This window comes from Pavona decussata, unplaced genomic scaffold, assembly GCF_977016875.1.
Source record: "Pavona decussata unplaced genomic scaffold, jaPavDecu1.1 SCAFFOLD_141, whole genome shotgun sequence".
NCBI lineage: Eukaryota > Metazoa > Cnidaria > Anthozoa > Scleractinia > Agariciidae > Pavona > Pavona decussata.
The window spans coordinates 145246-172553 of NW_028145554.1; the positions used below are offsets into that span (position 1 = coordinate 145246).

General features: G+C 38.3%; 3 protein-coding genes across 4 annotated transcripts; 2 read left to right on the forward strand and 1 right to left on the reverse strand.

Moving 5' to 3' along the window:
- Window positions 1-1122: 1122 nt before the first annotated feature.
- Window positions 1123-5770, forward strand: LOC146466689 (protein phosphatase 1K, mitochondrial-like). Its single transcript, XM_085126926.1, has 2 exons — window positions 1123-1701; window positions 4200-5770. Exons 1-2 carry the CDS (start codon window positions 1170-1172, stop codon window positions 4778-4780), a joined length of 1113 nt encoding a protein of 370 aa, XP_084983052.1. The 5' UTR covers window positions 1123-1169; the 3' UTR covers window positions 4781-5770.
- An 861-nt stretch (window positions 5771-6631) lies between these two features.
- LOC146466690 (uncharacterized) lies at window positions 6632-18303 on the forward strand. The gene is made up of 4 exons (XM_085126931.1): window positions 6632-6880; window positions 10192-10405; window positions 15923-16294; window positions 16837-18303. Exons 1-4 carry the CDS (start codon window positions 6734-6736, stop codon window positions 16944-16946), a joined length of 843 nt encoding a protein of 280 aa, XP_084983057.1. The 5' UTR covers window positions 6632-6733; the 3' UTR covers window positions 16947-18303.
- Window positions 18304-19650: 1347 nt separating this feature from the next.
- LOC146466691 (uncharacterized) lies at window positions 19651-25910 on the reverse strand. Of its 2 annotated transcripts, none has more exons than XM_085126873.1 (2): window positions 25523-25910; window positions 19651-21993 (listed from the first exon to the last, which is right to left on the reverse strand). In XM_085126873.1, exon 2 carries the CDS (start codon window positions 21754-21756, stop codon window positions 20698-20700), a length of 1059 nt encoding a protein of 352 aa, XP_084982999.1. In that variant the 5' UTR covers window positions 21757-21993; window positions 25523-25910; the 3' UTR covers window positions 19651-20697. The 2 variants fall into 2 exon arrangements, with proteins under 2 accessions (XP_084982999.1, XP_084983000.1); XM_085126874.1 differs by having other exon boundaries at window positions 25419-25910.
- Between the last annotated feature and the right edge of the window lie 1398 nt (window positions 25911-27308).

A 27308-nucleotide genomic window follows, 5' to 3' on the forward strand; every position in this document is an offset into this window, starting at 1 on the left:
CGAGAATTGTCATCGCAGAACGGAGTGTGACGCGATAGCGATCGCATCACCGATTACATCTCTATAAAGTCAAATTGGAAAATTAAGTCTTACAAATCAAAATTTTTTAGCGGTACTTTCTTTTGGGGCTATTTTGATATTTATTATGCGAAGTTCGAACTTGTAAGTCTTTGGATGAAATACCTAAGGCGTGAACATTAAAATAAAAGCTAAAGGGCAGCAGTTTTCTCAAACGTGGATTTCGGCATTTCTTAAAAACACCCTTTGAAAGTTAAAACGGGTGAATGGATCCTAGTCACATAAACATCGAGCACCTCTGCTGTCCCATTATTCCAAGCGTTCACTAAGTCAGAAACTGTCTCTCTTTTCCCCTCTTCCTTAGCGTGCACTTGCGATCGATCGTTCGATTCGACATGACCATTCAGCCTTCTGTAAAACATTCGCGTTGCTTGTGGTGAGGTCTGCATTTGAATCTTTGTAATTCTTTGAATTTTCTGAGCATTCTGCAGCTTTCTTCGCCACTCGACATGCTATCATTGCGTTCACCTTTTTGTTCTAACGACTCCAGAACCCTCTCTGCGCTAAGGGAAACGTCACGAACGCTTCACAACCGACGCCAAATGTTTTGATTCGAAAAAATTGTGACTCGCAGAATACATCGTGGAAAGAGAGGGGGACCTAAGGAAGCGAAAAAAAGGAGGGAGTTCGGGACCCTCCCCTCCCCTTCACCGCTTACTTAACTCGGCGCCTTAAAGGCCCGAGTACAAAGAACGCGAAGAATTTGATAACGCGACCGAAAACTTTACTCGTGCCAGCCGAGTACAAAAAACGAGACCGAGAACAATCACTCGTGGCCCGAAGTCTTATCTCTCGGCTCATCGCAATAAAAAAATGGAAAAAGAATTTGATAATGCTACCTTACGGCCCGAGTAAAAAAATGGAAATGTCATGAAAAAAAAAAAAAAATTAATAAATAAAAAAGAAATGCCATACGCCGGTAAGGCTGATGCAATAGTCACTGGAGGCATGGAGGAGGCGTTGTCTTTTTTAAGCCAATCGAATCTCGTGTTCTATACTATTGCCAATCACGAACCGTCTTATAAATAAACCGCGCAGTATTTTTACATAATAGTTTTAATCCCTCGCAACGCGTTGAGAAACATTGTACAATGTTTTGGCGGAGATTATCGAGTGTTGCTCAAATTGGAGCGCGTTCTTTACCTAAAATTATTCAAAGAAATGATGGACTTCAAGTCGCTGCGATTTTGAACAGATATCCGCGGTTTTTCGCCAGCGAGTCTACAACAAACGGCGCAGCGGTGCCTCGACTGTGGAGCGACAGTGGCGGGGAAGACGTTGCTTCTAACCCCTTCGACGATCTTGGTACATGGCATGACGCAGAAGCCAAATCGTTTCTTCACAATGTTTCAGTGGATAGTGTTGGCAAAAGCACGTACGTAGGATTAAGAGAAGTAAATGAGGACAGGTTCAAAGTTATGGAACTCGAACCAGACTTGTATTACTTCGCTGTGTTCGATGGCCATGGCGGGTCGGTGGCTGTCGATTTCGTAAGCGAACATCTTCATGACTGTGTGAAACATTATTACAACCACGATAAAAACATTGAAAGTGTATTGGTTAAGGCATTTTCAAAATGTAACAGGGATTTGGAAAAGTACTGTTTGTGGCTTACAGAAAAAGGTAAGATCCATGCACCACTGCACTGTTTATATGATCAGAGACGTACGAGATTACTAACAAAAGGCTGGGTGTCGCTTAAGCGAATATTAGCGCGAAAAATTTACTCGAGGTATTTCATTCATAACTGATTGTTTTTTCCCATTTTGACTGTCTGTGGTTATAACTGTCTCCTTTGGTTACTGTCTGTACGTTCTTCTGGCCTGTAAGCTTTGTTTATCATTGTTAACCACACAAATTATGTGTCGTGCGTCCCGGAATGTTCAAATGTTTTGAAATACGATATGCTAATGAACATACCGCTCATCCGTGATTTTCGTCACGGTGTTGAGCCCTTACTTCACATGAGCCGAATCGTATTTGAATTTAGTCTGACCCAAATTATTAATCCCCGCTGAATTGATATCAGACGCTAAACTTAATTTTGCCGAAATTAATACACGGAAGCATATTGCATGTATGACTGAAGAAAATTGCAGACTTGTAATAATTTCTGCATTTGATTCCCCTCATGTGAAGGATGCATCTGGATCACAGCCGAAATAGGCCTTATCACGGTTTTTGACGCCATTTTGACGAGTAGGCAAACAGGTTTGAAATAGCAGTGTTTGTAGGGAAATCAGATGTCAAATTACTTTCATAAAACATCGCTTCTGAAAAATTCATGAATTGGAAACTTTTAGCACTGGGAAAAGGATTTTAGGAAAAAAATTTGAAGGGATGTAGCTGTGCCAGAAAGCGTCCAGTCGTGTTTTGAACTTTCTATACATTTGTCTGTAAAGCGAACCAGCCGTGAACTGCTACTAAAAATAGTTCGCGGGAAAAGAATACAGTGGAACCTCCACTAACGGCCACCTCTCCACAACGGCCACCTCTCTACAACGGCCACATTTTTTTGTCCCGGCAGACAGTCCATACATTAGCTCTTGTTTAAACCTCTCTACAACGGCAACGGCCACTTAAGTGCGTCCCCAAGTGCCAAAATAACCTCTCGACGACGGCCAGTACAGTTCTTTTTGGTAAAAACCTTTTTTTATAAACTGATGCAGTAATCGGCATTTGTCTTCGGAACATTACGTTTTTGTATCCATTTTAATAATATACGTATTTTAATTGTTTTCCATTTATAAGCTGCAGTAAGCATAAATTGTCTACAATAATATAGCGTTCAAGCCTGAATATTTTTCATGTTTTTCGCAACAGTCTGGTTGCATATATAACTGCGAGAACCTTTTCTCTTATTTAATCTTTCATCCCGCGCAGTGCATATACATGTTACACAAGTTACACATATATTTAATATAGTGAATGTTACAAACCTTGCTCATTTCGTCTTGTTGACATTTTGATTCAAAACATTTTTTAGTATATAATAACTTTTATTGTGTATTTTATCTATATATATTATTTAAGATTGGATTGCCATTATAGGCTACAGTAAGCATGAACTTGGCGCAATAAACATGTTGTACTTCCCGAAAAAAAAAAAAACGGGTGTCATATTATACCCCTACCTTCCCATAACGGCCACCTCTCCACAACGGCCACTTTTTTCCGTCCCCAAGGTGGCCGTTGTGGAGAGGTCCAACTGTATAGGGAAATGTATGGAAAGTTCAAAACACGACTTGACTCTTTCTGGCACAGCTACATCCCTCCAATTTTTTTCTTAAAATCTTTTTCCTAATGCCAAAAGTTTCCAATTCATGAATTTTTCAGAAGCGATGTGTTATGAAAATTATTTGACATCGGATTTCCATACAGACACTGTTATTTCAAACCTGTTTGCCTACTCGTCAAAATGGCGTCGAAAACCGTGATAAGGCCTATGGGATGTTAAACAAGAAGTTCCGCTATAAAAGGGCAAGCCCCTCCTTCATTTCACACCTTTGTCAGCGTGAGATGCAAATTTAGACGCCGTACAGTCTGGAAAGTTGTTGACTCAAGCATCCGCTGAAAAATATGCCGCAAAATTTTATAATATCACCACAGCAATATAAGATATCAAGTTCTTATTTGTTTAACAAGAGTTATTCTGAAAACTAAGCCAATTTTATTGGTAAAAGCCAAAGAAATAGACACATGTTGTTTGTCAGTTGCCTATGCTCTGATGGTTGATTGACAAAAGAAAGTGAGAATGGCCTGGCCAGGCCCCTTTTATACTGGAACTTCCTGTTTAAGGTCACTTTTGTCACATCGGTAGCAAAATAGCAAAAGCTTTATTGAGAAACAGGTGGGCATTGAAGAGGAGGGTCAAATGGCATGCTTTGGAGTACTGACTGCCGGCCATATTAACATTGGCTGTATAATAGGAGCACAACACTGATGACCTAAGAGAAAATGGCTGGACCTAAACAAAATATCTTTTTATTCAAGTTCTTCATGATCAGTCATGTAGTTTATTTTAAATGAGAATTTTATTTTCAGAACAACTGTGCCTCAATAATAATATTTAAGTAAATGTTGTAGTCAATTGTCGAAATCAGTGTTTATTTTGTTGTTAGGTGACAAAGATAATGTCCTGCAATGTGGTACCACAGCCACAGTTGCACTCCTGCAAAATGGTATTAATCTTGCCGTGGCAAGTGTTGGGGACAGTGGTGCATTGATTTGCAGACTGGGTGATCCTGCGGCATTAACAAACGCACACCACCCCACAAGAGAAGAGGAACAGGAGAGAATTAAATCACTGAATGGTTGGATTGATTGGGGACTTGATGCAAAGGTCAACGGAAGGCTTGCAATGACACGCTCGATAGGGGACTTCCATCTGAAACCATATGGCGTCATCGCAATACCTGAAGTACAGGAGATTAAACTTGACCATCAAACTGATGCTTTCATCGTGTTACACACTGATGGTGTGTCTCATGTGATGTCTGACAAGGAAATAACTGATCTTGTACGGACTTGCCCTGATGCTGAATCTGCCGCCAATGTATTGACTTCCTGCGCGCTACAGTATGGCTCAGAAGACAATATTACTGCTATGATAATTCCTTTGAGATTATGGGGAAAGTACCGTACACAACAAGTATCAAAGGAACACAGCTTGTTAAAGAACATGAGAATTAATTGTATATAATATTTTCCACATATTATATTTTAACCTGTTCATTCCAAAGACCATGGTCAGTCCAGGGTTTAGGTGGGTTTTGGAAGTGCTGGAATCTTGTGGTGGCATTTTCTAGGACTTGTAAGTCAGAGCTATGATTAAGAGCCGCAACCCCCCAAAACCTGTTTTGTTATTGCCACTTGCACGAAACAAACTCACACTCACTGTAGCTCTAAAACTTGAATTTATAGGTGTAAGAACTACAGTTGTAAGAAGTAAAGTTAAGCCTTTGCCGTACAATTTGCATTTAGCTGTCAACTTTCAAGAGTGCGCACTTTTATTTAACTTAGAATCCACAGGTCGCTTTAATTGCTAGAATTTAATCACTGCATATGATGTTAAGAAATTTTTACAAACACGCCTGTAAATAGGTATACATAATTATTGTCAATGTCTATTTAACAATGGGAATTTGAAGGCAGTATATTTTTGTGAAGTACTATATGTACAGGCTGCCATTTGAATTTGTATCCATTAGGCTTCAAAGAGAGAGACAAAGATTGGACTTTATAGCCTTCTTTCATACTTTAAACTCATCATTGCTTTCTGGAACTTTGCTCAGACATTTCCTTTCCATGGGAAGCACTAATTATGGAGGATTTTCCTTGGCTATTTCATCTGTCATAAAGTCATTGTCTCTTTTTAAATGAAATACCCTTCAAATGCCATGAACTTGGCAAAAATTTATTTAAGTAGAATAATTTATAAACCTGGATAATTTATAGTACAATAATAGACAACACCAGAAGCATATAATCTTCTGGCAGTATAGAATTTAACCAAATTTATTTTTATATTTGATGTCAAATGCAGTACTGCCCCTATAATTTGTAAACCGGTTGGAACACCTGTTATCCCTGCTTGGTTATTTAAGTTATCCAAAGTAAAGCAGTAAATAATTTGTTCGTTTTTGTGCCATTTTGTTTTTAAATAAAACAATAAACACTTAATTGGGTGGAATGGAAGATTTGATTCATATTTAGTTTAAATCAGTTTAAATTGATAACCTGTTTTCACGGTTGATTTCGTTTATTGTATTTGTTCCTCTGCAAGACTGCAAAGCTGAGTCGACAGGCAGACCACCCTCTGTTTGTGTGGTGTAATTGCTTGAGACTTTATATTCACGCCTTCGGCCGGTAACAGTAAACTGGCCAGAGAAAGGCTTCTGCGGCTCGGAATGGCCAAAAAACACCACGCGAAACTCAATCATTTCCTTGAAACTTTATTTCAACATAGAAGTAAAAGGCGACTTTAATATCTCCACTGAAATTTCAACCGATCGTGTCGCGTGAATATATAAAAGTCTCAAGTTCCAAACAGCAATTACACCACACAAACAGAGGGTGGTCTGTCTGTGCTGAGTGGTTTAAAATCATTGATGTCTAAAAAAAAAACAGAGCTAGCTGAGTGGATGGAAAATAAGTCAAGCAGAGGCTGGGGCGAGGGGAATAAACTCGCCACGCGCCACGATATTTAAGGGCACCTAAAGAGAACATTTTACTTAAAAATGTTGTCTCTTGTGCGTGTTCTTTGGTTTATGACGTTTTTGAAGGCAAATTTCTGTAAGCTAAAAACACAGTGATCTGTTCAGATCGTTAAAAAATTACAAAATTGAAAATTTTAGGAAACAGAATCTTTATATTCCCCGTATTTATACTACAGTTGTTGTTGGCTTTACAAAAATTCTAGCTGACCTGTTTTTCGCATTTTTAACGGCTCTTCATACCATCTTCTTCATTTACTGGCGAGGATACACACCAGTGATACATACATAACGACATTTTCTGATGTCCGCGAATACACATTCATTTCGCTCAGCGGCGTTAGCGTAGCCATGGTTACAAGAAACTTCAGAAAGGAGCTTTGATGAAATTGGTGTGGACTGTAAAATTGCTAGGTATTTTATCGCTTTAAACACGACAGATGGACTCAGAATACCTCAAAAAACACGTGGGAAATGCTCTTGCTTCTGGTTTGGCAGAAATAGTGGAGAAAAGACCCGTTGATCCTATCGAATACCTCGCACATTGGCTCAGAAAGTACGTTGAGAATGAAGAGTTTGCGAAGAAGGTACGTCGGATAGTTGCTTGATTTTAATCAATTTTTACGATCTATTTTTGGTGTTATTCTGCTAAGTAAAACTTAGAATGTTAAGACAAGAAAGCTTTCAGTCTATGGCACTGCTACAAAGCTAAGCTTTATACTAGCAGAAGTGAAAAAAATCTTTGCCCGGCTTTTTTTGTAATCAAATATGGACAACCTTAATAATGGTATTTGAATCCTGACCTTGTCTTTCATTTTTTGTGCCTAAAAGCTTTCTGCTTTCATTCTAAGAGTAACAAATTCTTGGGTGTATATTTTTTAGAGTATTCAAGGCATATGTACATGTAAACTCATATAAAATCTGTCAGGCTTAGTTATGAGCCCTTGGAGATTTCCTAACCCAGTGAGGTAACTTGTTTTTGTGTGGAATCCTAGGTACTTTATGAAAGCATCATGCTTGACTGCATGAGACCACAACTCAAGAAAGTTTAGTTGGGGCTCCCAACCTAAAACTTCCGTAAAAATTTGAGCCAGCCTGAGTATAGTGGAGATTTTGCCTTTAATCTTTTATTTCATTACAAACCAAAAACAGTAAAGCGTTAAAAAGACACTTAAGAAATGAGATATTCTTTAAATGCTTTGTTGCATGGACAAGTTTGGGTTGACATTAGAGAACTCACTTTTCCTGTGTTAGCTCTACAGTGAAATTGCTAGTTTGTGAAGGTTTGCTTCATGTAACTGCATGTACCATGTAAGTAATCTTAAGGCAGCCTGTGACCCCCAGGGGAAGTTGTATTGGTATGTGTTGCTGTCAGTGGTATGGTTTTCAAGCAGTTTAGTTACCAAATAGATTCCATGTTGCCGTGCGTCTGTTCAGTAATAGATCACAGATGACGTCAAAATGTGATAAGCACAAAAAAGTGGCACACGAGGCCCAGCCGAGTGTGTCGCTGGTGATGTTTTTACAACAATTTCGATGTCTTCTGTGATCTATCACTGAACAGATGCACCGCAGCATGGAATCTATTTGTTTTATGTAATAAAGAAGTAACAGTTGTTAATAATGACGTCATCTATGCATCTGTCCTCCAATAGATCATAAGTAAGAAATTATCCATCAAAATGTGTGTAGAATTCAGCTTATTAATTAAAATAATAATATTATCTGCCGGATAGACTGGAAGATTTTGTTTTGGCTGAACTGTGATTAAATGACCGGCTTAATATATAGTGAGGCTCAGTGATACTAGGTAGGGATTAGTACACTATTATTAAGAGGGTCGTACAGGGGGGGTCTCTTGCACGGTTCACAAACAGAAAAAATAGCAAATCACGGATCACGGAAATGAAAATTTCATTTTCAAGCTCTTCACGGGTCACGCAAAACCTTCAGGTCACTGATTACGAAGAATAATTTATTACATTCATGTTTCACGGGAAATAAAATCAGCTAATTACGCATCACGAAAATACCCCTGTTAACAACGCTCTATTAAGGGTTGCAAAATGTAGCTGAACTTGGTCTGGTTTAGGGAAAGAGTTTCCGAGTCCCAGTGGCACCCCCAGCCACCTTAAGGACCCTTTTTAACTCGTGAATGCGCGCATGCGCAATGAACGAGTTATAGCGATAGCTGGCTTTTGACTTGGTCGATCAGTCGGTCGGTTTTGTCGTTAACTTTCGGGCGTGCGCAGTGAGTGAGTTTCAAATTCAATTAGTGGGAAAAACACGCGAACATTTATTGTTCACGGAAATTCTTATTCAATATGTAGAGAATAATTTGACGATCATTTAGTGCAAGAATGGAGATTTTTCGTTCAATCTGAGCAAAGTTACAAGTTTTTTCAGTTTTTCAGAAAGTCCGGGGTCGTAAACTCAATTAGTGAAAAAAAAAACGTGAAAATTTTTTTTCACGACGCGTCAGAATTCTCTCATTCATTCTGTAGAGAATAATTTGACAATCATTTCAGTGTAAGAATGGAGATTTTTCGTTGAATCTGAGCAAAGTTATAGGTTTTTTTCGTTTTTTTCTACAAAGTGCGGTTTCTTTTAAGAATTAAAAATAATTTAATTAAAAAATAATTTAAGGACGGTGCCCACTATTGTTACTGCGCATACTTTCTGCGCATCTGGAGATACTTGGGTCTCCTATGGGTGGTGCCTACTATTACAGGGATTTTTTTGCGCGCTTTAAAACTATGCGGAGAAAGTAGAACTTAGTAAGTGATTTTGGTATCCAAAAAGAAAATTGGGGGTAACCATGCATTTTTCAGAGATAATAAAGCTTCAATTTGGAAAAAAGTGCCATACATTGCTTTGTATTTTGCTGCTTTTTAGAGTAATTGTTGCTTAGTTATCTCTAAAAAATGCGTGGTTACCCCCAATTTTCTTTTTGGATTTCAATAGCCGCTACCAAGATCTGCTTTTCCCGCATAGTGATAAACCGTGCAAAAATACTTCGCTATTAGTAGGCACCGTCCTTAATTTGTCAGTTTTCACGCGAAAGCGGAACGTGCCATGTCACGCATCATTGACGTCGTAAACAAAATTATGCAAATTTCTGGTGAAATGAACACTTTAAGATCTTGTCAGCTTTCATAGAGGTTTCACAGGGAAAAAATGTTTCATTTTCGAAATTTACAACTGGAAATTTATGGGAAAGCAAAACGACGCGGTCGATAAATAATTCTTATTTAGCAAGAGCTTGTCATAGTTCGTTATTTTTACTTGAGGATTGCGTGGACTGAACTCCAAAGGAAAAATTTCACGCATTTATGTCGGGCATGAAATGTAATGCGATACTTTGTTGAACATATTTCCCTTTGTGAGATCGGCTTGCCCTACAGTAATTTTCTAATTTTAATTCCTGAAAAAACTTCACTTGCCCATCGGGCAAGTGATGGTTAGAATCCACTAGCCCGATCGCGAAATCCAGTAGTCCCGGACTATCGGGGACACGAATTTGCATGACGTAGCTGCACATGGCGTGCTCCTATGAACTTTGAATAAAAAAAACACGTGATTTTTTTTAATCGGCGCATCAGAATAATCGGCTTATTCAATCTGTACAGAATAATTTGACAATCATTTTAATAGTACAAGAATGGTCATTTTTCGTTACATAATTGGGCAAAGATATAATTTCTTTTAGCTTTTGAGGAAGTTTCCGTAGCCGTCTAAATTTCAATTACTATGTGTCATCTGCATTCACGAGTTGGCTCACAGGAGCCTTTGATTTGATTGAGGGGTTGTGCTGAAATACTGTATAGTACAGTATAGTGTGAGAGAGGTTTGACTATTGTTCGTAACACTTATCCTTTTAAACAAAATGTCTCTGTAGAAACTGGAAGAGCAAGAAGCTCTTGAAAGAGAGAGACGGGAAGCAGAAGAAGAACGCATAAGAGAAGAGAAAAGGAAAGAGGAAGCTGAGGCGATTGCTAGACAGGAAGCTTATGAGAAGGCAGCCAGTGAGGAAGTGGTGATTGATCAAACTCCACGGCCAATACCACCTGAAGTAACTGGTACATTAGCACCTGTCGCTGAAGGAGATGAAGGTCAGTAAAACAGCATGGAATAAGATCGCACTCAGCAGCTATTATAACAATGTAAAGTTGCCCTAAAATTAAAAGCAAGACACTACTACACTTTAGGATGCATCCACCAAATTAAAGGTTAGATAGGGAATCATCACTTTCTATGATAGGGAGGGTTCATTAAGTTCTTTTGCTTACAAAGTGGAATGCAAAAGTACATTGTGGCTTATGTGTGAGTAGCCGTAGCAGACACAAATTCTGTTTCCTGATTGGTTGAAATGGTGGACCAAGCAGAGGGCAGAATGTAAAATTACCCCTTGGCATACATTAAGGTTGGCATACACCAGGAATTTCCCTCTGGAAAAATACAGGACTGGTACAATCCGACACTCAACTGATATAAGCTCAGCTACAGTACTTTACCCCAAGAGGTTTGTTTGTGTGTCGAAACATAATTATATGAGAATTTAAAATCAAGTAGTGACTCAAGAGGTGTCTAGAAGGTTTAATAATCTGATTTGATTGGTAGTTACACTTGTTGGTCCTGAGTAAACATTAAAAAAATGTTTGTCATGTTATGCATTCTAATTCCTAATAACTTTTGAAAGCCTGGAGTAATTATGGAATGAGCAATCAAGGACAACCCTTTTTTGTATTTCTAAGGAAAAACACAGTGAACTTGTAAATGATAACAAGTTGAACTGTACTATTCATTTGCAGTAATAAACAATATAATATTTATTGTTTATAATTTTCCGGATCAAATTCAACCTGATTGTTTAACAGTTTTAAAAGTCAAATAGTTAATTGGTGATATGTAAACTAATGCTTATAAACTATGAAAAATAATTTTAATATTACCTGGCAGCTTTATTTGTCACATGTACAGCTGTAAACTTAATTGTAACTATTAGCAAATCAAAGCAGGCAATGCGCATGCTAATGTAAACAAGAAGATAAAATATGATAAATTTAATTGCTGACTAAGTTAGTTAACAAATTGGAAGTATAAAGACATTGGACATATTAACAGCTGATGTTTAACACATATACACCACTTATTTTTCAAAGAATAAATGAAACAACATAAAATATATCACGTTATTTAATTTTTGTTACACAATGCACAGTCATAATTTAACATCCAGTAAACACCTGTTTTTAAAACTGACTTACAATAAAATTAATTAAAATTATTTTAAATTGCAAATGTGACCTTTTCTAATGATCTCTTAACAGACTACATATTTTTCGCACTTTTGTGGTACACAGTACATTTAAGATCCCACAAATGAATTACACCACTGCACCATCCCTGTCCCCCAATAGGCTGTTGTTTGATGGCAGAAATGTTATATCCTAAAGGCTGACTCTGGACATTATTTGTAATATTTAAAGAATCTTTTTTGGGGGTAAAAAACAGTAACACAGGATCTAAAATTTACATTGGGAGTTTTTTGGGGGGTTTTGAGAGGGGAAGGGGGGTCATGGGAACACATTCATGAGTTTAAGGAGATTTCTGTGAGATTGCAAGCAAATGACAATTCCTTCTCAAAGCAAAAAAGTTGAATGATAAGAGGTAAATATGCAACCATGACATAAAACATTGTGCTGATCAATTTATTTTACAAATATAGAATCTTTTAGCACTTAATTAGGTCTAATAATATTATTACTACGTGTATCAACAGACCTAGCTTTTATGCCACTTACTCAGGTGGTCATTCTGACACAGTCAATATTCATGGCAAAAATTATTACTCTGAAAATATGTATTTTTCTAGATATGACTAGTTCAAGCTTGACAAAATGTAGTTAATATTCAAGGGTACACAGCAAGAACTGATTTAAGTAAAAATACAGAAAATGTTGTTTCCTGTAATTCCCGGTCAATCATTTTTTAAGGGCAAATTTGTGTCAGCTGACACATTTTGATCTGTTTGTAGATTCCAATTAACTGAAAATTCAAACTGTAGAAATTTTGGGGAACAGAATCTTGTATTTCCTCCTAATTTTCCAAGATACTGTTGGCTGTCTGAAAATGTTAGCTTGCCTTAATAAATTAATATACTATATAACTTATAATTTCATGCTCAGCTGACAACAATAGGTATTGGTATTTTAGTGTTATGAAATTTTGAGGCAAGTAATGGGGCAGTAAATTTCTTCAAACAGATCTTCCACCAAAGCCAGTGAACCATTGGGTGCCTCTGAAATTGTTCATTGTGCTTGAACAAACCTGGCATGACTTATTTTTTATTTATATAGAATCTGGCAAATTCTGTCCCTGTGGCAGGATTGACATGATCATATGACCAATATGTGACTGCAGTTCTCCTTACTAAGATGTGTATTTTCATTTGTAACAGTTGCACAAGAACGGCCTAACCTCGATTAGCCCAGATGCATGCTTCATGTAAAAACCACCAAGATGTCATCATCTTTCTTTAAATAATCTTTATGTGCACCTTTAATTAAGTATGTCATTGTCATTGAACACTTTGTGAAAAACGTGATTCAGTTTGTTTTAAACTTTGTGTATTTGAGCTAACTTAAAGCACATTTGAATTTCATTGTTAATATCAGTAAAATAACGTAATGATTGATAAATTTATTATATTTACAAAGATTTTAAAGTTAAAAAGATTACAAAGACATTTTGTCTGCAAGTCTAATGTTTTAAGTATACAAGTGTACACCCAATTCAATATTCAATTTAAGAACATTGCCTGAAGTCAAAATTACGAGATTATGATTATACAGATTTAAATTTATAATTTATTTGTCAAAAGATAGATACATGTATTATTTGGAGAAGTACAGATATTAATATTCAAAGTTTTGACAGAAAAGTTGTAAGCTGGCCACAACATTTATGATTGTCAAATGATTCTATTTTATTTGAAGCTTAATATTGTAGAGAAATATGCTAAAATCAAGTCAATAAAAAGAAAATTGTTCCATGCAGCTTTTTTCTTTGCAGTTGTTAATGATTGTCTCAAATAGCTCACCAATGTGGCAAGCCCCTTCTACCATTGTTTCTGGTGAAAAGAAATGGGAGGGGGAGGTGGTGGTGGTTGTAGGGGGTGGGGATAGTTGCAGTTGGTAAATTCACTACTGTATGTTTTATTTGTTTTGCTCTAATTTTTTCGATGTTCAAATTCTGAAAGCTTCTTTAAAAATATTACAAACCAGAACACAGCCTCTTCTCTCCCCAGACCTCAGATTAAATGTCCGCCATTTTTGCATAAGGTCTATGACATTGATCAGGGGTGCTTACCATTTATGCAAACCACCTGGATGGAAATTTTTGGCATAAATACGGAATGATTTAGCTTGTCTTTACAGAAAATGGATAACACGCAAAATGTGTGAACATCAGCTGTAAATCTCAAAAGGAGTAATAAAAATGCATCACTTTGACCATAAGCCCATAATTTCAAAAGTAAGTACTCCAAATGGAATGATGCGTACCTTTTGATTTTCCAACTGGAATTTTCGGGTTTTCCATGTAAATGATAAGCACCCCAAATCATAACTCGATTTCTAGAATCACACTTATAGAGTCATGTGATGTAAGTTATTGCTATCAAGTGGGAATCATAGTTCACCCATCCTGGAAGGGGGGAAGATGGAAAGGCTCTAACCTGAGGGCTTCCTGCTCCACATTTCCCTCAAGTGTAATCTTTGCGTTGTAATTTGTGTTCACCCTTTTCTATCCCTGACATGTTTTTTCACAGTGTATGTCTATTTTGCGGCCATTTTAAAGTACCAAAGGGTTAAATTCCTCTTGCCAGACGCATATAACGATGGTTTGAAGGGCACATCTCTCGCTTAGTTTACTATAGACTACCCCCTTCCCCTCCCCTTCCCAGATAGTTACCCGTGTGCCACCTGTTTTTCATCATTTTCCCGTGGACAGATTAGGAGATAAATTAAAATATGGCTAATTCCGGGGATGTTCAGAACAGAACGTGGGCCTGTCGTTGCGTGTAATGTTGGTGGAATTTGTGGTCATTTTAAGCGAGTTTTTCACGTGTAGGTTACTTCACTACTGAGTAGCCCGGTTAGGGCCAGGCTCTGTAAAGGTACATGTACATGTACAACATTTTTTATATATCAGTATAAGAACGTTGACGCTGAGATTAACTACAATTTAAGAACATGCTAAAAACATTACCCAGGCTGAGAGTCACTTAAGAACATGTTGATTTTTGAATGTTTTTAAAATAAACAGTATAAATACGGATGAAATAATACAAGAAAAACTTCAGTCTATACAGTTCGGGACAGTCCAATTAACCGACATGACAAACGGGCACATTGATTAACAACGGATTTCTTATTGCGTGGCTGGCAAATATATTAATAGTTGAACATCTCATCTTGTGTCGGACTTAGGCTGTATATTTTTGTTTTCATTCGGAACTATTAAAAGTATAAAAGACTAAAAACTTCATGACCAAAACTTAAGAACATCAAGAACTTTTTCAGGCTCAAATTACAAAAAAAAACCCTTTTACTAACCGAGTTTGAGGTCCGTACTGAAAGTTACGGACCGAGTTTTTCCCGTTGATTTATGGCCCAAGTGCGAAGCGCGCGGACCATAAATCAACTGGAAAAAAACAAGGATCCATAACTTACAGTAAGGACCGAGAAAACGAGGTTAGTAGGACATTTGTTATATCTTTGAAGTTAAACGTTCAAATTAATAGCGGGCCGCACAGTGAAATACGGCTTGTGTATCTGTTCAAGTCTTCATGCATCTTGACCCAAATGACTTCCCCATGAGACTTTATCCATCACGGTACGTGCACTTACAAAAGAACTTGCTCTGATTAGCGCGTTATTTCCTCGTCACGGCCAGGCGATGATGGCATTGCTTACAGTGACAAACGCTCTAGTTATCAAGACGCACTGTAATTTTGTACTGGGCTGTATAGTGACGTTTTTCTGTGCGTCTAAAATTAGCCCCTCAAAAGTTGCGGCTGGATCAAGTGCGGTAGGCTTTTGCACATTTTACTTTTGATTTCCCACTAAAGTGCGCCAACTTAATGCTCCGGTTTGTCCACTAAAATGTTCGTTCTACCTCAAAAAAAGTCACTTGGTGTGAATGGGGCATAAGAACAGTCACAAGAATATTTTCAGCCTAACAAAAGATTCGGCAAAAAATAAGAACATTCAACTTGGGCCGGAAAAAAATTCTCATAAAAAGAAAAGAGTGTACTTGGGGGTACCAGTTCACTTGTTCACTGGTATAGACCCTTATCATATGGCGGCCATGTTGAGTCTCAGAAGAATAAAAAGCTCTGTTTTTGCACGGAAAGCCTCGCACTGAATTCGCGTCTGATCGAGGCTTGCCGTGCGAAAACAAAGCTTTTTATTCCCCCGAGACTCAACATAGCCGCCGAGTGATAAGGGTCTATTGGATTCTACGATTTACAAAGTGAAGTTCGAGATTTTCCTTGAATTTTGCTGATGGTCGCCCTTGGTACCGGGTAGTGCTAACTCTATAGTGCTTTGTTTCCGTTTCATCAGAGCAAGACAGCAAGGCAGAAGAAGCTGACAAGATCAACGAAGAAGGTGCGACATCTGCTGAGGCTGAAGGTGATGCAAAGAAAGACAGTGAAGAGGCAGCACCAGGGGCTGAACCAGAAAAGACCGGTGAGGATGGGGCGATTGCTGTAGAGGGAGAGGGTGATGGAGAGAAGGCCGGTAGAGAAGAAACACCAGCTGGTGATGCAGACAAGGGTAATGAAGAGGAGAAGCCAGCGGAAGAGGCTGGGAGTGAAGAGAAACCTGCAGAAGATGGCGCTCAGGAGACAGAAGAAGGAAAAGGGGAGGAGGCCGCTAACGTAGAAGGTGAACCAGCTGGGGATCAAACAACGGAGGAACAGAAAGAGACAAAAGGTAATGATACGGCACGCACAGAGATTAGGGACTGTGCATGGTTTTGCACTTACCATCTGATACTCCACCATTGTGCGAAAACTGTATTTATCTAGTATCGTCACTTATCGAGCCCCTCCCCTCCCCCTCCTCCCCAGTTCAATGATCTGATGCTGTATTTGTCTACTTATTTGTCTGTAAATTTTGTTTCAAACCCGTGAGCAGCGTGAGGTAAGAAACACCAAAAACTATTGAGATACAGGGGACCGTTTCTCGAGGACCCCAATAACTTAACAGACCAAAAAACTTTATATGTACATAAGGCTCCTTTATCATTTTGAAGATATGGAACACACTGAACATTAAGTTTCCACTAAAAATTACCCCCAATCTATCGACACTACGGCCTTAGGATAAGTAAGTTACCTCACACTGCAGAAAAGAGAGAAATATTTCTCGTAGGTATAGAAAATCGCAATTAAGTCCTTACTCAAGGGTAGATTCTGTTGTAAGGAAAGAGGAGGAAATGCACGTTTGTGATTTTGGCATTTGCACTCTTTTAGCGGAAGATGCAGCGCCTGAAGGTGCAAAAGAAGAAAGTGAAACAACAGGAGAAGAACAGCCAGCTGTCCCGCCAACACAGGATGAAGAACCAGCCGCATCACAAGAATAACAATTTTCACATCTTTCTCTAAAAATTTATTTAACCAAAATCTTATATACTTGCCAACTTTTTATGATTCAAAGGCGTGAGATTTTTTCCTGGGAGTGCCAGGATTTTCGAAGACGAGACGACTATTTCCGAAAATGCCCGAAGATTTCCGAAGACTTTTCGAATAATTCTGAAGTTCTCCGGCGTGAGCTCGAAGTTTTCAACCCGCAGGCGTGACAGTTGGCAGGTATCATACTGTGAACGATGTTTTCAATATTTAAGACATACTCATTCTTACGTTTTTGTAACGTAGCTGGCAGTGTAACGTGACGGTACGCTGTAGACCGTAGTGACAGTGTTGGAAAGCGTAGCGTGACAAAATGCCTGCTCGTCTGTATTTCCTTGTCACGCCTCGTTACTCATTTGTGGAGCCAGTACTATACCGTTATACAGTGCATGCCGCTTCCACAAAATAATAGGGTAGTTTAGCATTCAAGATTGAACTGTAACACAACCTTATTTCACTTCTGTACAGCACTGTGTTATGATACTTTATCATGACATAAAATTTCGGAAACGGACTCTGTTTAAATAAGCATTGATTAAGACTTGTACATAACGGTTTGTAGGACATTTTTACTCAATTTTTTACTACTCCAAAATGGTTGAGGAACTCGTCGTTGTTTTCACGCGTAGAAAGGTGTATATTTCTTTTTTAAATATTTTGTACTTTTAAAAAGGCAATGTCAAAGAAATTTTCGATATATTGAGGGCGCATAGGATTCTGGGTATTCCCTGAAAAAACCCCTTCGTGTAAAGCAAACGAAACTAAGACGGTATACATAATATTTCTTTTCTAATATTCCGAGATATACTCGAGTGTATTGGATAATAGTGCAAAAGAGAAGTTTAGTAAACTTGGGACAATGTATTATAAGTGGCCGAAAAAGCCGCTTTTAGTAAAATATTGTAGCATTTTGTTATTGTTCTCGGCACCTGGTTCTCAGTTGAAAAGTCCAGGAAGCCTGAATAGACTGAATAATAACTGAAGTGGTGGTTAATGTCTAGTGGAGCTTAGTTAGGAAGTTAGGTTATTTTCTATATAAATGCGTTGTTGTTTACGATATCTAAAACATTAGAAACTTCAAATTTAACTCCAAATGCATCGAGTTTGCTAGTCATTGTGAGTAGAGTTAAATTTGTGCTTTCAGGTCCCCGTAGTCAGCGTTGCACGTATATAAAGTATTGTAAACTTTCCATGCATGTTAAGAAAATATTTCTCAGTGGTTGAGTTCCCATACGGTGTATAAACAGAAGTATATCAGTCCGTTGAACTTGTCACACAAGATAAGAAAAAATAAACTTTTCAATTTCTTTAGCACTGCAGAACTAATTAGGAACACTGCAATTACTCAAAACAAACTCAAAACTCAAAACAAACTCAGCATAATAGACCATTTCCGAGTTGCTTTAAACTTCATTATGAAAGCGAGGTTAAATGCAAAGTTTTTGTTGTAAAAATTAGTTTTCAGTCATATGCAAACAAAACTAATTTTCATATGAAAAGTTTTCCTTTAACCTCATTTTCATAGTGAGGTTCACGGCAACTCGGAAATGGCCTATTCTTTTAAAAAATCCCAACTGGCAGGGAGGATTACCAAGTGGCTATTTACAAGACAAGGCCGTGGATTTCAACAAGGGACTTTAGTGTAGTAATTTCAGGGGCGACTTGAACTCGGGACCTCCAGATTGCAAGTCGGCGCCTTTTAACACTCGACCACGCCGCCTCAAAAACTAAATTTCTTATTAAATCAATCTATTAAGCGACCCCTTCAACCCAATCCAATCAATTCTTGGTTGAGTGACAATAAAAACAGTGATACACTAAGCCGTGGGCTCATTTTCCGGAAGGGCTCATTATGGAAGGATTTTAGTGGCTATGATTTGAGGTGCGATATTATAACTACCTGAATAGACTACGGCTAATCTATTTGTCGCGTGCTTCATCGTGTTTGGCTCATTCTACTATTGCTTGGAAAAATTCTGTTATTTTGGGGTGGGATTAAGGCGGCTGGCACTAGTTTCCATCACTTTGCAACACTTTTACTTTGAGGGCACCTCAGGGACTATATTCACGAGGCTCTCATAAGATATATCCCAAGTATTGTTTGTTGACAATAGTCTGTTGTTAAACAAACAACAGTCTTTTGTTAACTGAAACATAAAAGTGACGGGGGTGATCATCGGAAATTTTGAAAAGAACCCCTAAATGTACCAGAATTCTGTTTTTTGGGCGTGGTCCGAACAATTTTTTTTACCCCTAAAGACAGGTACCAACTCTAAAACAAAACACTAAGTGACAGTTGACTGGCATTTACTTCCTGTCATATCAGTTCTGCTCAAAACCCTAAAGTTTGCCATCATACCTCTGATGGAAGTCATAAGGGGTACTAAACCACGAATTTTTTTCCCCTAAAAGGTACGACGATCACCACCGTCAATTTTATATGAGAGTTCCCACCCCACCTCCCTCCCCCCGGGTTTAACTGGCCCGTGCCATTTTTTGCCTATCGTGCAAGCTTCCTTTTAGTTTCCAGAATTTGCACACGCACTTCTTAGCCGGCATTATAACTTAGGCGGTAACGCTTCTTGGATTGGAGTTCAGAGCAAGTTTGCTTTGCTAAAGTGAAAATTTTGTGTCTCTTCGTATAGACCCAAGACTGACTGGACTTATTTCTATATTTAGGAATATGTTTTTGTAAAACAAAGTTTTCATTAGGATATTCCACCAATTCTCAACACAATTTATTTATTTACATTTGCCTGTTAGCAACACACAGTTATACAAAAGTACGAAAAAGTTACATAAAATAAGGAAAGTGACGAGGAAGCCAAAAACTAAAACCATGATGGATTATTTTACATTAATGAGCTTCTTCCATTGTCACAAACACTGGAATAACATACAAGAAAAACTAAAATTACTATGGTCTTTGCTGTCAATCACAAAACACAGCAACTAATTATTTTACTCCTCAGAACAATTCAAGAGTTCGAGTTTAAACTATACTTATATGACTTTTAATCAATTCAAAAACAAAACGGCTTTTTTTGGAATTTCCAGACATGCTTCGACGGTACATCCATCATCGTCAGTGTAGCGGTTATGAAAACTAGGTTGAATTTTAAAGCGCACAAGTCACAATGCATACGTTACATTACGTTACTGAATATTACGTTACATGGATTCAAAGTTACCATGGAGCTAGAACGCGCGTGCACCTGACCAAAATGACTGTAAGTCAAGGTGCCTACAAGGAAAGGATCAAATTAATGTGTTTGACCTGCTGATTGAGGTAGGGCTTTTTCCATTTTATGTGCATAGATTCTTTAAGCTTTTTAAAACTTGAAATTTGGTAGCTGCGGAATCTAAAAATTTGAAACAATCTGTTGAACAGGAGGCACGACAAGACTCTGAATTCTGCAAATTATAATCACGCTTAAAATAAATTTTTGACAGATTGTGTAGTATATAGGTCTATATAGTGTATGGTATATAGTGTGTTGTATTCTTGGAAGTGCGAAATTATTCCCCTGATAAAGCATCCATACATCAAACCAAATTGCCTACGAGTGGTATCACTTGGTTTCCTAGCCTGCTTGAATACTAACCCCAAACAAAACTTATAGTCAAAAAATGTACATGTTACAGTTCCTTTTAAGAAAAATACTGAATTTCGGGATTACCTTGAAATATCCAAACAAATGTGCTTCAAAATGCAAAGACTCCCAAGAATGCTCCAGCCAGCTTTGACCTGATTCTGAGTGTAAGTCGCCCGATAATTGTTAGATTTTGCTGCCCTTCTCCCAAAGTCGCCATTCTTCTTTGGTGAGCGCTGTTAGTTTCCACAAGTTCAGCTTGCAATTTGATGACTTCTTGCTGCAGTGCCATCGTCTGACCCTGAAAATCCGACCTTTCGTGTTGGCATTCGTTATAACAAGCTTGTAATTCTGACATTCTTTTGTAAAATTCTTGGATTTCAAGACTCAGCTTCTTAATTTCTTCCGCGGTCTGTATGTTGTCAGTTGTCGCGTCGCTAACCCTCTTCTGTGCATCTAATACTTCCTGTTGAAGTTCCTTCTTCTCTAGCTCTGATGCCTCTATCATCGCTTGAAGCTTGCTTACTTCGTTATGCAAGGATTCCGTCTTCGTCTCATATTCACCCACAAATGCTCTCAGCTCATCAATAGTCTTCTCCTGGTTTGTAGAATCTTTCTCATCCTGATCTGCGCTTTTGTGGACCTCCCCGTTGAAACTCTTTGCCCTTGCAAGTTCTACATTTAGCTTTGCGACTTTCGATCGTTCTTCTTCCAATTCAACTTTTAAGTTCCCAATCTGCTCCATGGTGTTCTCCATATGAGCTTGGTACTTTAACAACTCACTCTTCATGGCCTCCACGTCTTTCTCAATCTCGTTGTTTGCATCTTCGGTTTTCTGGAGCAAGGCCTTGGTTTCTGTGATCCTGTGTTCTGATAATGTAAGTTCTTCTTGTATCACATCTCTCTCGTGAAGTGCAGATTCATAGTTGGCTTTCAGCTGACTTACTTTAATCGAGGACTCTTCGAGGTTTGCAGCAAGCACTTCGATTTCTTCTTTATCACGGGTAAAGAATGGCTCTAACTGCAAGAGCAGCTGTTTCTGGGCAAACATTTCTAACTCATCAAGGCTGTAATTTTTGTTGGAGTTCAAAATATCCTTTGCGATTTTTTCACCCTCTAGTTGCAGCTCGGCGAATTCATTTGGGACAACCACCATTAAACTGGACGACATTTCCCTCGGCAGGTTTTTAACTCCTTTTCTAGTTCCGATTCCTCTCTTTTAGTAAAACACTGATGGCCTCTTGAACTCACTTACTTTAATCGAGGATTTACTCCAGCTCCAAATTTTCTTTCGTCGGTTTCGATCTCTCCGCTACACTTAGCACTTAGTCGTTAAATCGCCCAGTTGTTCGTCTAACGTTCCTCTTACTTTCTGCAGTTTGTCGTTTCCGCTTCGAGGCTAGTAGATCTGTGAAAATATTAACATTGTAACTTGTTAAAAAGCAAAGCAGGATATGGGAGAGTCATGAGAGACATGCGGTCCACACGTGCTTGGCTGATCACGTGAAAACCGTTTTCACGTGATCAGCCAGGCTCAGGTTTCAGTTGACGGCTCGTTGGTCAGCGGTAATCGTTGGTCGTTGTCAAACGGCGAAAAAAGGCGGAAACGAAAACGCTTCCTGCGCAATCTACGTCTAATAAGGTTTTCCAGGAGTAGATTGTTATTTCTCAAAATTTTGCTCAAAATTTCTCAAAAACAACCAAAAAGTTGCTAAAAAAAATTCAGAAAGTTGACTTTTGAAAGTCAAGACTCTGGTGGCCCCCGTCTTTTGTTACTGGGTCTGATAATACTCCTTCAAGTCATGAAAGCTAGGCCCTTACTAACGTTTTCTTATAATGACGAGCCTGCGAGAGTGACAACATTGATATTAGGTGGGCTCACACTAGATACTTTAATTGCACTTGAGTCCTCAGTGTAAACCCACCTATTGCCTTTACCCTAGACTCAACACTGAATGATAATATATACACTTCGAACAGTTTTCCGGTCTGGCGAGAAATTCAAAATAAATCAATGTACATGTATGTTTAACAATAATGTATATCAAACAATAATGACTCACGTGGTTTGCAGGTGGCCTTTGATTTTTCGAGTACAACATTTACCGATAGGCGTTCATTTTTTCATTGTAGTTTTTCAGTCAAAAATGTCGTTAACATTCAATAAGGTTTACATCCACTAAAAGCTAGCAGAATGACAAGGAGTTGTTCAATGTGGCTCAAAATGAAAAATGTTGCTCCAAAAGGCAAGAGTTGTCTAAAAATTACCCGACCAGCTTAACTTGTGGACAGCCTTTATACTCTTTGATATCCCGGCGATCAAACGTTGGATTTACAGTTCGACGGGAAACTAACAACTCCACTTTCACAGCTCATGAGAAATTCCTTTGAATCAACTGGGTATCTAGCTTAGTGCTTGTGCGAATGAGATTTTAGCGCTGTACGCTTATTATGTTAATTTCAGTCTCTTTATAATTACTCAGACAAACTAAAGAGCTTTTCTTAAAAAGTACTGTTTAACGACGCAATTTTTCCTGCGACTTTCAACGCAACCACGCGGCCGTTGTGAGACAAGTTGCAGACAAAATTGTGCGTAACGCCCCTAGTCACAACTTGCCTTATGAAAAATTGCTTTGCCATTGGCAGGAAAAGTAATCTAGTCTTCTCCTTTTTGTAACGTTGCGAGATTCATTGTAACGTTTCATGTGTTCTCTGCAACTTGCAACGCAACGTTCTCTGGTCTTCTCTCAGCATTGCCGTAGCAAGCTCCCGGGGGGGGGGGGTACCTTATATGGGCTATATAGGTATGTGCGGCGCCAAAGGGTATGGTTTTTCAGCCGTTTTGGTCATAAATAGGGTATCGATTTTAGCCATTTTGCCGCCATTTTGGTAATAAATAGGGTATCAATTTTTGCACTCTAGTCTTGAATTCGTTTTTTTAGAAGCTACTTCTTCATTATGATGTTTATGGCACCTGTGTACGTGCCGCAACGGCTTGTCACGCCTTTAACATTGGTCTGGACTAGGGAAATAATTATAAGACAGTTCTGAGGGTGGCCAGGTCATAAATAGGGTAGGGAAAATAGCAGATTTTGGTCATAAATAGGGTAAAGGTTTGGGAAAGCGGGCTGCACACCCCTATCCAATTTTTTTGGGAGTACCCCCCCCCCCCCCCCCTTCCCCGGGAGCAAGCTAAGTCGCATGGTGAAAAAAAAATGCCTCGTTTCTCGGGCAGTATATTCAATCTTTCAGTTTTGCTGTCTGTCATGTTTTTGATGTCTCTGATTAGAGACACAACTTTTAATCATCGTCAACAAGGGAAATGTAGTGTGTTAGCGCTCTAATACAAGCAAGGCCGAGGCCGAGAAATCTATCTGTGTTCCTGACGTTTTAAATTAAAAGCAGGTCTGCGTACGTACTAGGGAGCTCCTTACCATACCACATCTTATATTTATATGCGACGAATTTCAAAGAAATAGCTTGTATCCCTAACGCGAAATGTTTGAGGGGATTCAACATTAAAGTGAAGGTTTTAAAGTGTGTATCTCGATCTTTTCTTACATACTCTTCTGTGCTGTCAACATTTCGATAATATATGTCTAATGCAAGCGAGCTAGGCAATTTCACTTACTAATTTTACATGTCTGAGTCTTGCATATTGCAAGGATCAATAAAATAGAAAGCACCCTTTATGGTGATAAAGAAAAATTACACCTTTCTTACGTCTTCAAATACTCATTAATGTTGAGTGAACGAATTTAATCACGCGCCGAAGGACTTTATAGCCAGTAAAATTCATGAACCAATAAAAAAACGTCTGGAGTAGGGGTGGGGGTATTGAATGACTGAAACAATGAAATGCTAATTAGCATGAACATTTTATGTAAAAAACACTAATGAAAATAAAATTTTATACAAAAAAGTACATCCCACTTAGCAATTTAAAGAAAGCCAAAAAAGAAACAAACCATCAATATACAATGCAAGGCAAACTTGGTCAACCACAAACTTAGCGATCCTGCTTTCATGCATGTTGACGATATTTGTGTCCAAACTCTAACCTGCACTTTTTCTTTAGCTTTCTTGGTCAATTTCGAATAAAAAGCTCCCTAATTAAACTCGCGTCTCTGTTGACCTTCTTAATTTGCCAATCCTATAAAATTTTTAAATGCCCATTTAATGGCACTTGATGGATTTGGGGACATTTTTCTGGCCGCATCTTGGAGTACAATTTTCCAAAACGTCTTCAGATTTGCTTGGTGTCCTAGTCTCACCAGATCCCAAATAATTTAATAACACAGGTACTATAGTTTACCAGCCTTTTGTTTGGCATTTTTAAGATTTTCAATAAACCACGTTTTAAAACCGACAGAAGTACATGAATTAGCAATATTATAGAAAGGAAACTTCTGGGACAGTCATTGCAGCTGTTCAAAACATTGACCGGCGTGTGTCAGTTTAAACTCAATGATAAAACACTGCTATTCGAATTTGAACAGTATATATTAAATCATTGCTTCGCTAACAAACGTTCGCCGTGCGTACATGTAATTTTGGGATTATTGTTAGGTACTACAAAGAAGAATCGACAATAGAATCATAAGCACACCCTGTAAAATTCATGCTACGAGTTCAGGCTTGTGCTTGGAAAAGTGGAACTTTGAACTTTCCATGATCTCGAGACATCACAATTGACAAAAAGGAAACTTAGCTAGGAAAAATGGTTACATGACATGACTACTGCTCGATAAAACTTTGAATTCGTGGGTGTAATGTAGGATTGTACACACAAGACACAGATAGTATGCAATACATGTACAATAAACTGTTTACCACGATAAAGAGCCCACTCGCCGAGATAAGTTGATCCTTTCGGACAATCAAATTTTGGACCAGGCCAACTGGATTCTAGGCGTAATAAAAGCTTAGCGTCCTACCTGGGTCTCATGTTTGATTTTCTCTATTTTGCCGTCTTGTTTGTAGCCCTAGTAAGCTGTTTCCTTTCTAATCGGCTTCCTCTGATTTGCGCGTAGTGGTGCGATATATTACAGCGGGCGACGCCTCTTGCTCCAAACAACAGGCAAGAGATTACGAGTCCAGCACGCACAAATGCCGCTTAATCATTGGCCAAACGTTTTCTCTGAGAAAGATGCCCTCATGTGACCCCCGTTTTGAGCCGATCGAGGTTTGTTTGCGATTTATCTTAATGCCAAACAGCCTAATAAATTAAACCAACTTTTCAATGGTACCTGATATTTATGACTGAATAGTTGTGTAATTGTTTCAACACAAAAAGATCAATGTATACCAGTCTTGTCCCATGGGTGAATCAGTGTTTATACCGTTTTGACAAAAGCTTTCCCAAAATGAAAAAAAAAATAAGTGAAAAAACATACGATATTTCACCACACTTCAGGGTTCAAACGTCGACTGACTGAATAATTATATAATCTCTTTTAAAATCAGTAGAGGAGCCCTCAATAGCTCTGATCTCTTCACATTTTGAAGAGAAATGTTGTTACGTAAGATTTCAGCACGTGTATGCTCGCGTGTTGGCCATTGTACAACTGTGTTTATTGTTAAATATACATCATTCAGTTCCCTGCCTCACGTGTTACGGGAAAGCTTTGACGAAAACTATGCCATTTCAAAACTGTATTATTGAATCTGTTTTAATTAAAAGTCAATCAGTTTCAATCCTACCTAATATTATTAAACGTAAGCTTGTAGACCTTACTTCTTTATCTGTAATTTTTGGGTTACTTCAGGTATGTAATTACTTTAATTGTTTTCTTTCATAAGCTTTCTTGACATTCTAGCAATAACTTGTTCCTAGTTTTTAAGATATTCCATATACTTAAGAAATATTAATTCTTAAGTAGTTTGTGTAAACATATTTAATTCTCAGTTTTTAGTACGTGAAGAAATACTTTTTGATTCTTTCTCTTTACTCCATGTATAATTTCATTCTTTATAATGTATGTGACGTAGTTTTGAAAAAAATAATTATCTTTGTAATATTCGTGTGAATTAAATAAATTGGCTTGAATGTATTTTAGAAACTGTGAATACAGACGTTTAAGTGATTATCTGCGTTTCGCTACTAAAGTTGGCTATATTTAGTATATCTTGCGAAGGTTGAGTTTTCTTTTCTTTAGATCGCTCATAAATTACTCCAGGACAACAACGTCAATCTTAGTAAACGCCAGCCAAACTTGTGTGATCAGTATTTAGTAAGGGTTTCAAGCGAGCCGCATATTAGTTCCTCCTTAGTTCACTGAATACCACAGGGTGTTACACGGGCTCAAAGACCACGGACTTCACATTAAAACTGGCGGAGCCACACTCCATTCAGTACCGAGCACACGTGCTCAGTGATAACCTTATTTTACCGGTCAAATTCTACCGCGCATGTTTCAGCACGCTGATTACCTGTCCTCTGTCAACTCTCTGTCAACACAGTAGTGTAGGGTCTACACAGCAATGTGGGCGAACTTGAATAATGGCTTTGGTTCTCCACCATGGATGTACTTCAACGGAAATTAAATACAATCTCAGGCCCCGACTACATACTCAGTGCATTTTCGGAACTGGCGGTTGCGTTTTTTTGTACTATCCACATGAATGTCCTTGATAAATACAACTTCTTTTTAAAAAGGTCCCCAGATCTAGAGTGGAAACTTTTCTTTCTGAAGAGGGTATCCGTTTAGACAGATCACAAAC

Excerpts from the sequence above, each read along its gene's own strand:
- LOC146466690 (XM_085126931.1), top strand. The coding sequence starts at position 6,734 with ATGGACTCAGAATACCTCAAAAAACACGTGGGAAATGCTCTTGCTTCT. Across the intron at positions 10,406-15,922 it reads TGTCGCTGAAGGAGATGAAG|AGCAAGACAGCAAGGCAGAA; the intron begins GTCAGTAAAACA and ends CCGTTTCATCAG. Across the intron at positions 16,295-16,836 it reads GGAACAGAAAGAGACAAAAG|CGGAAGATGCAGCGCCTGAA; the intron begins GTAATGATACGG and ends GCACTCTTTTAG.
- LOC146466691 (XM_085126873.1), bottom strand. The coding sequence starts at position 21,756 with ATGTCGTCCAGTTTAATGGTGGTTGTCCCAAATGAATTCGCCGAGCTG.
- LOC146466689 (XM_085126926.1), top strand. The coding sequence starts at position 1,170 with ATGTTTTGGCGGAGATTATCGAGTGTTGCTCAAATTGGAGCGCGTTCT. Across the intron at positions 1,702-4,199 it reads TTTGTGGCTTACAGAAAAAG|GTGACAAAGATAATGTCCTG; the intron begins GTAAGATCCATG and ends TTTTGTTGTTAG.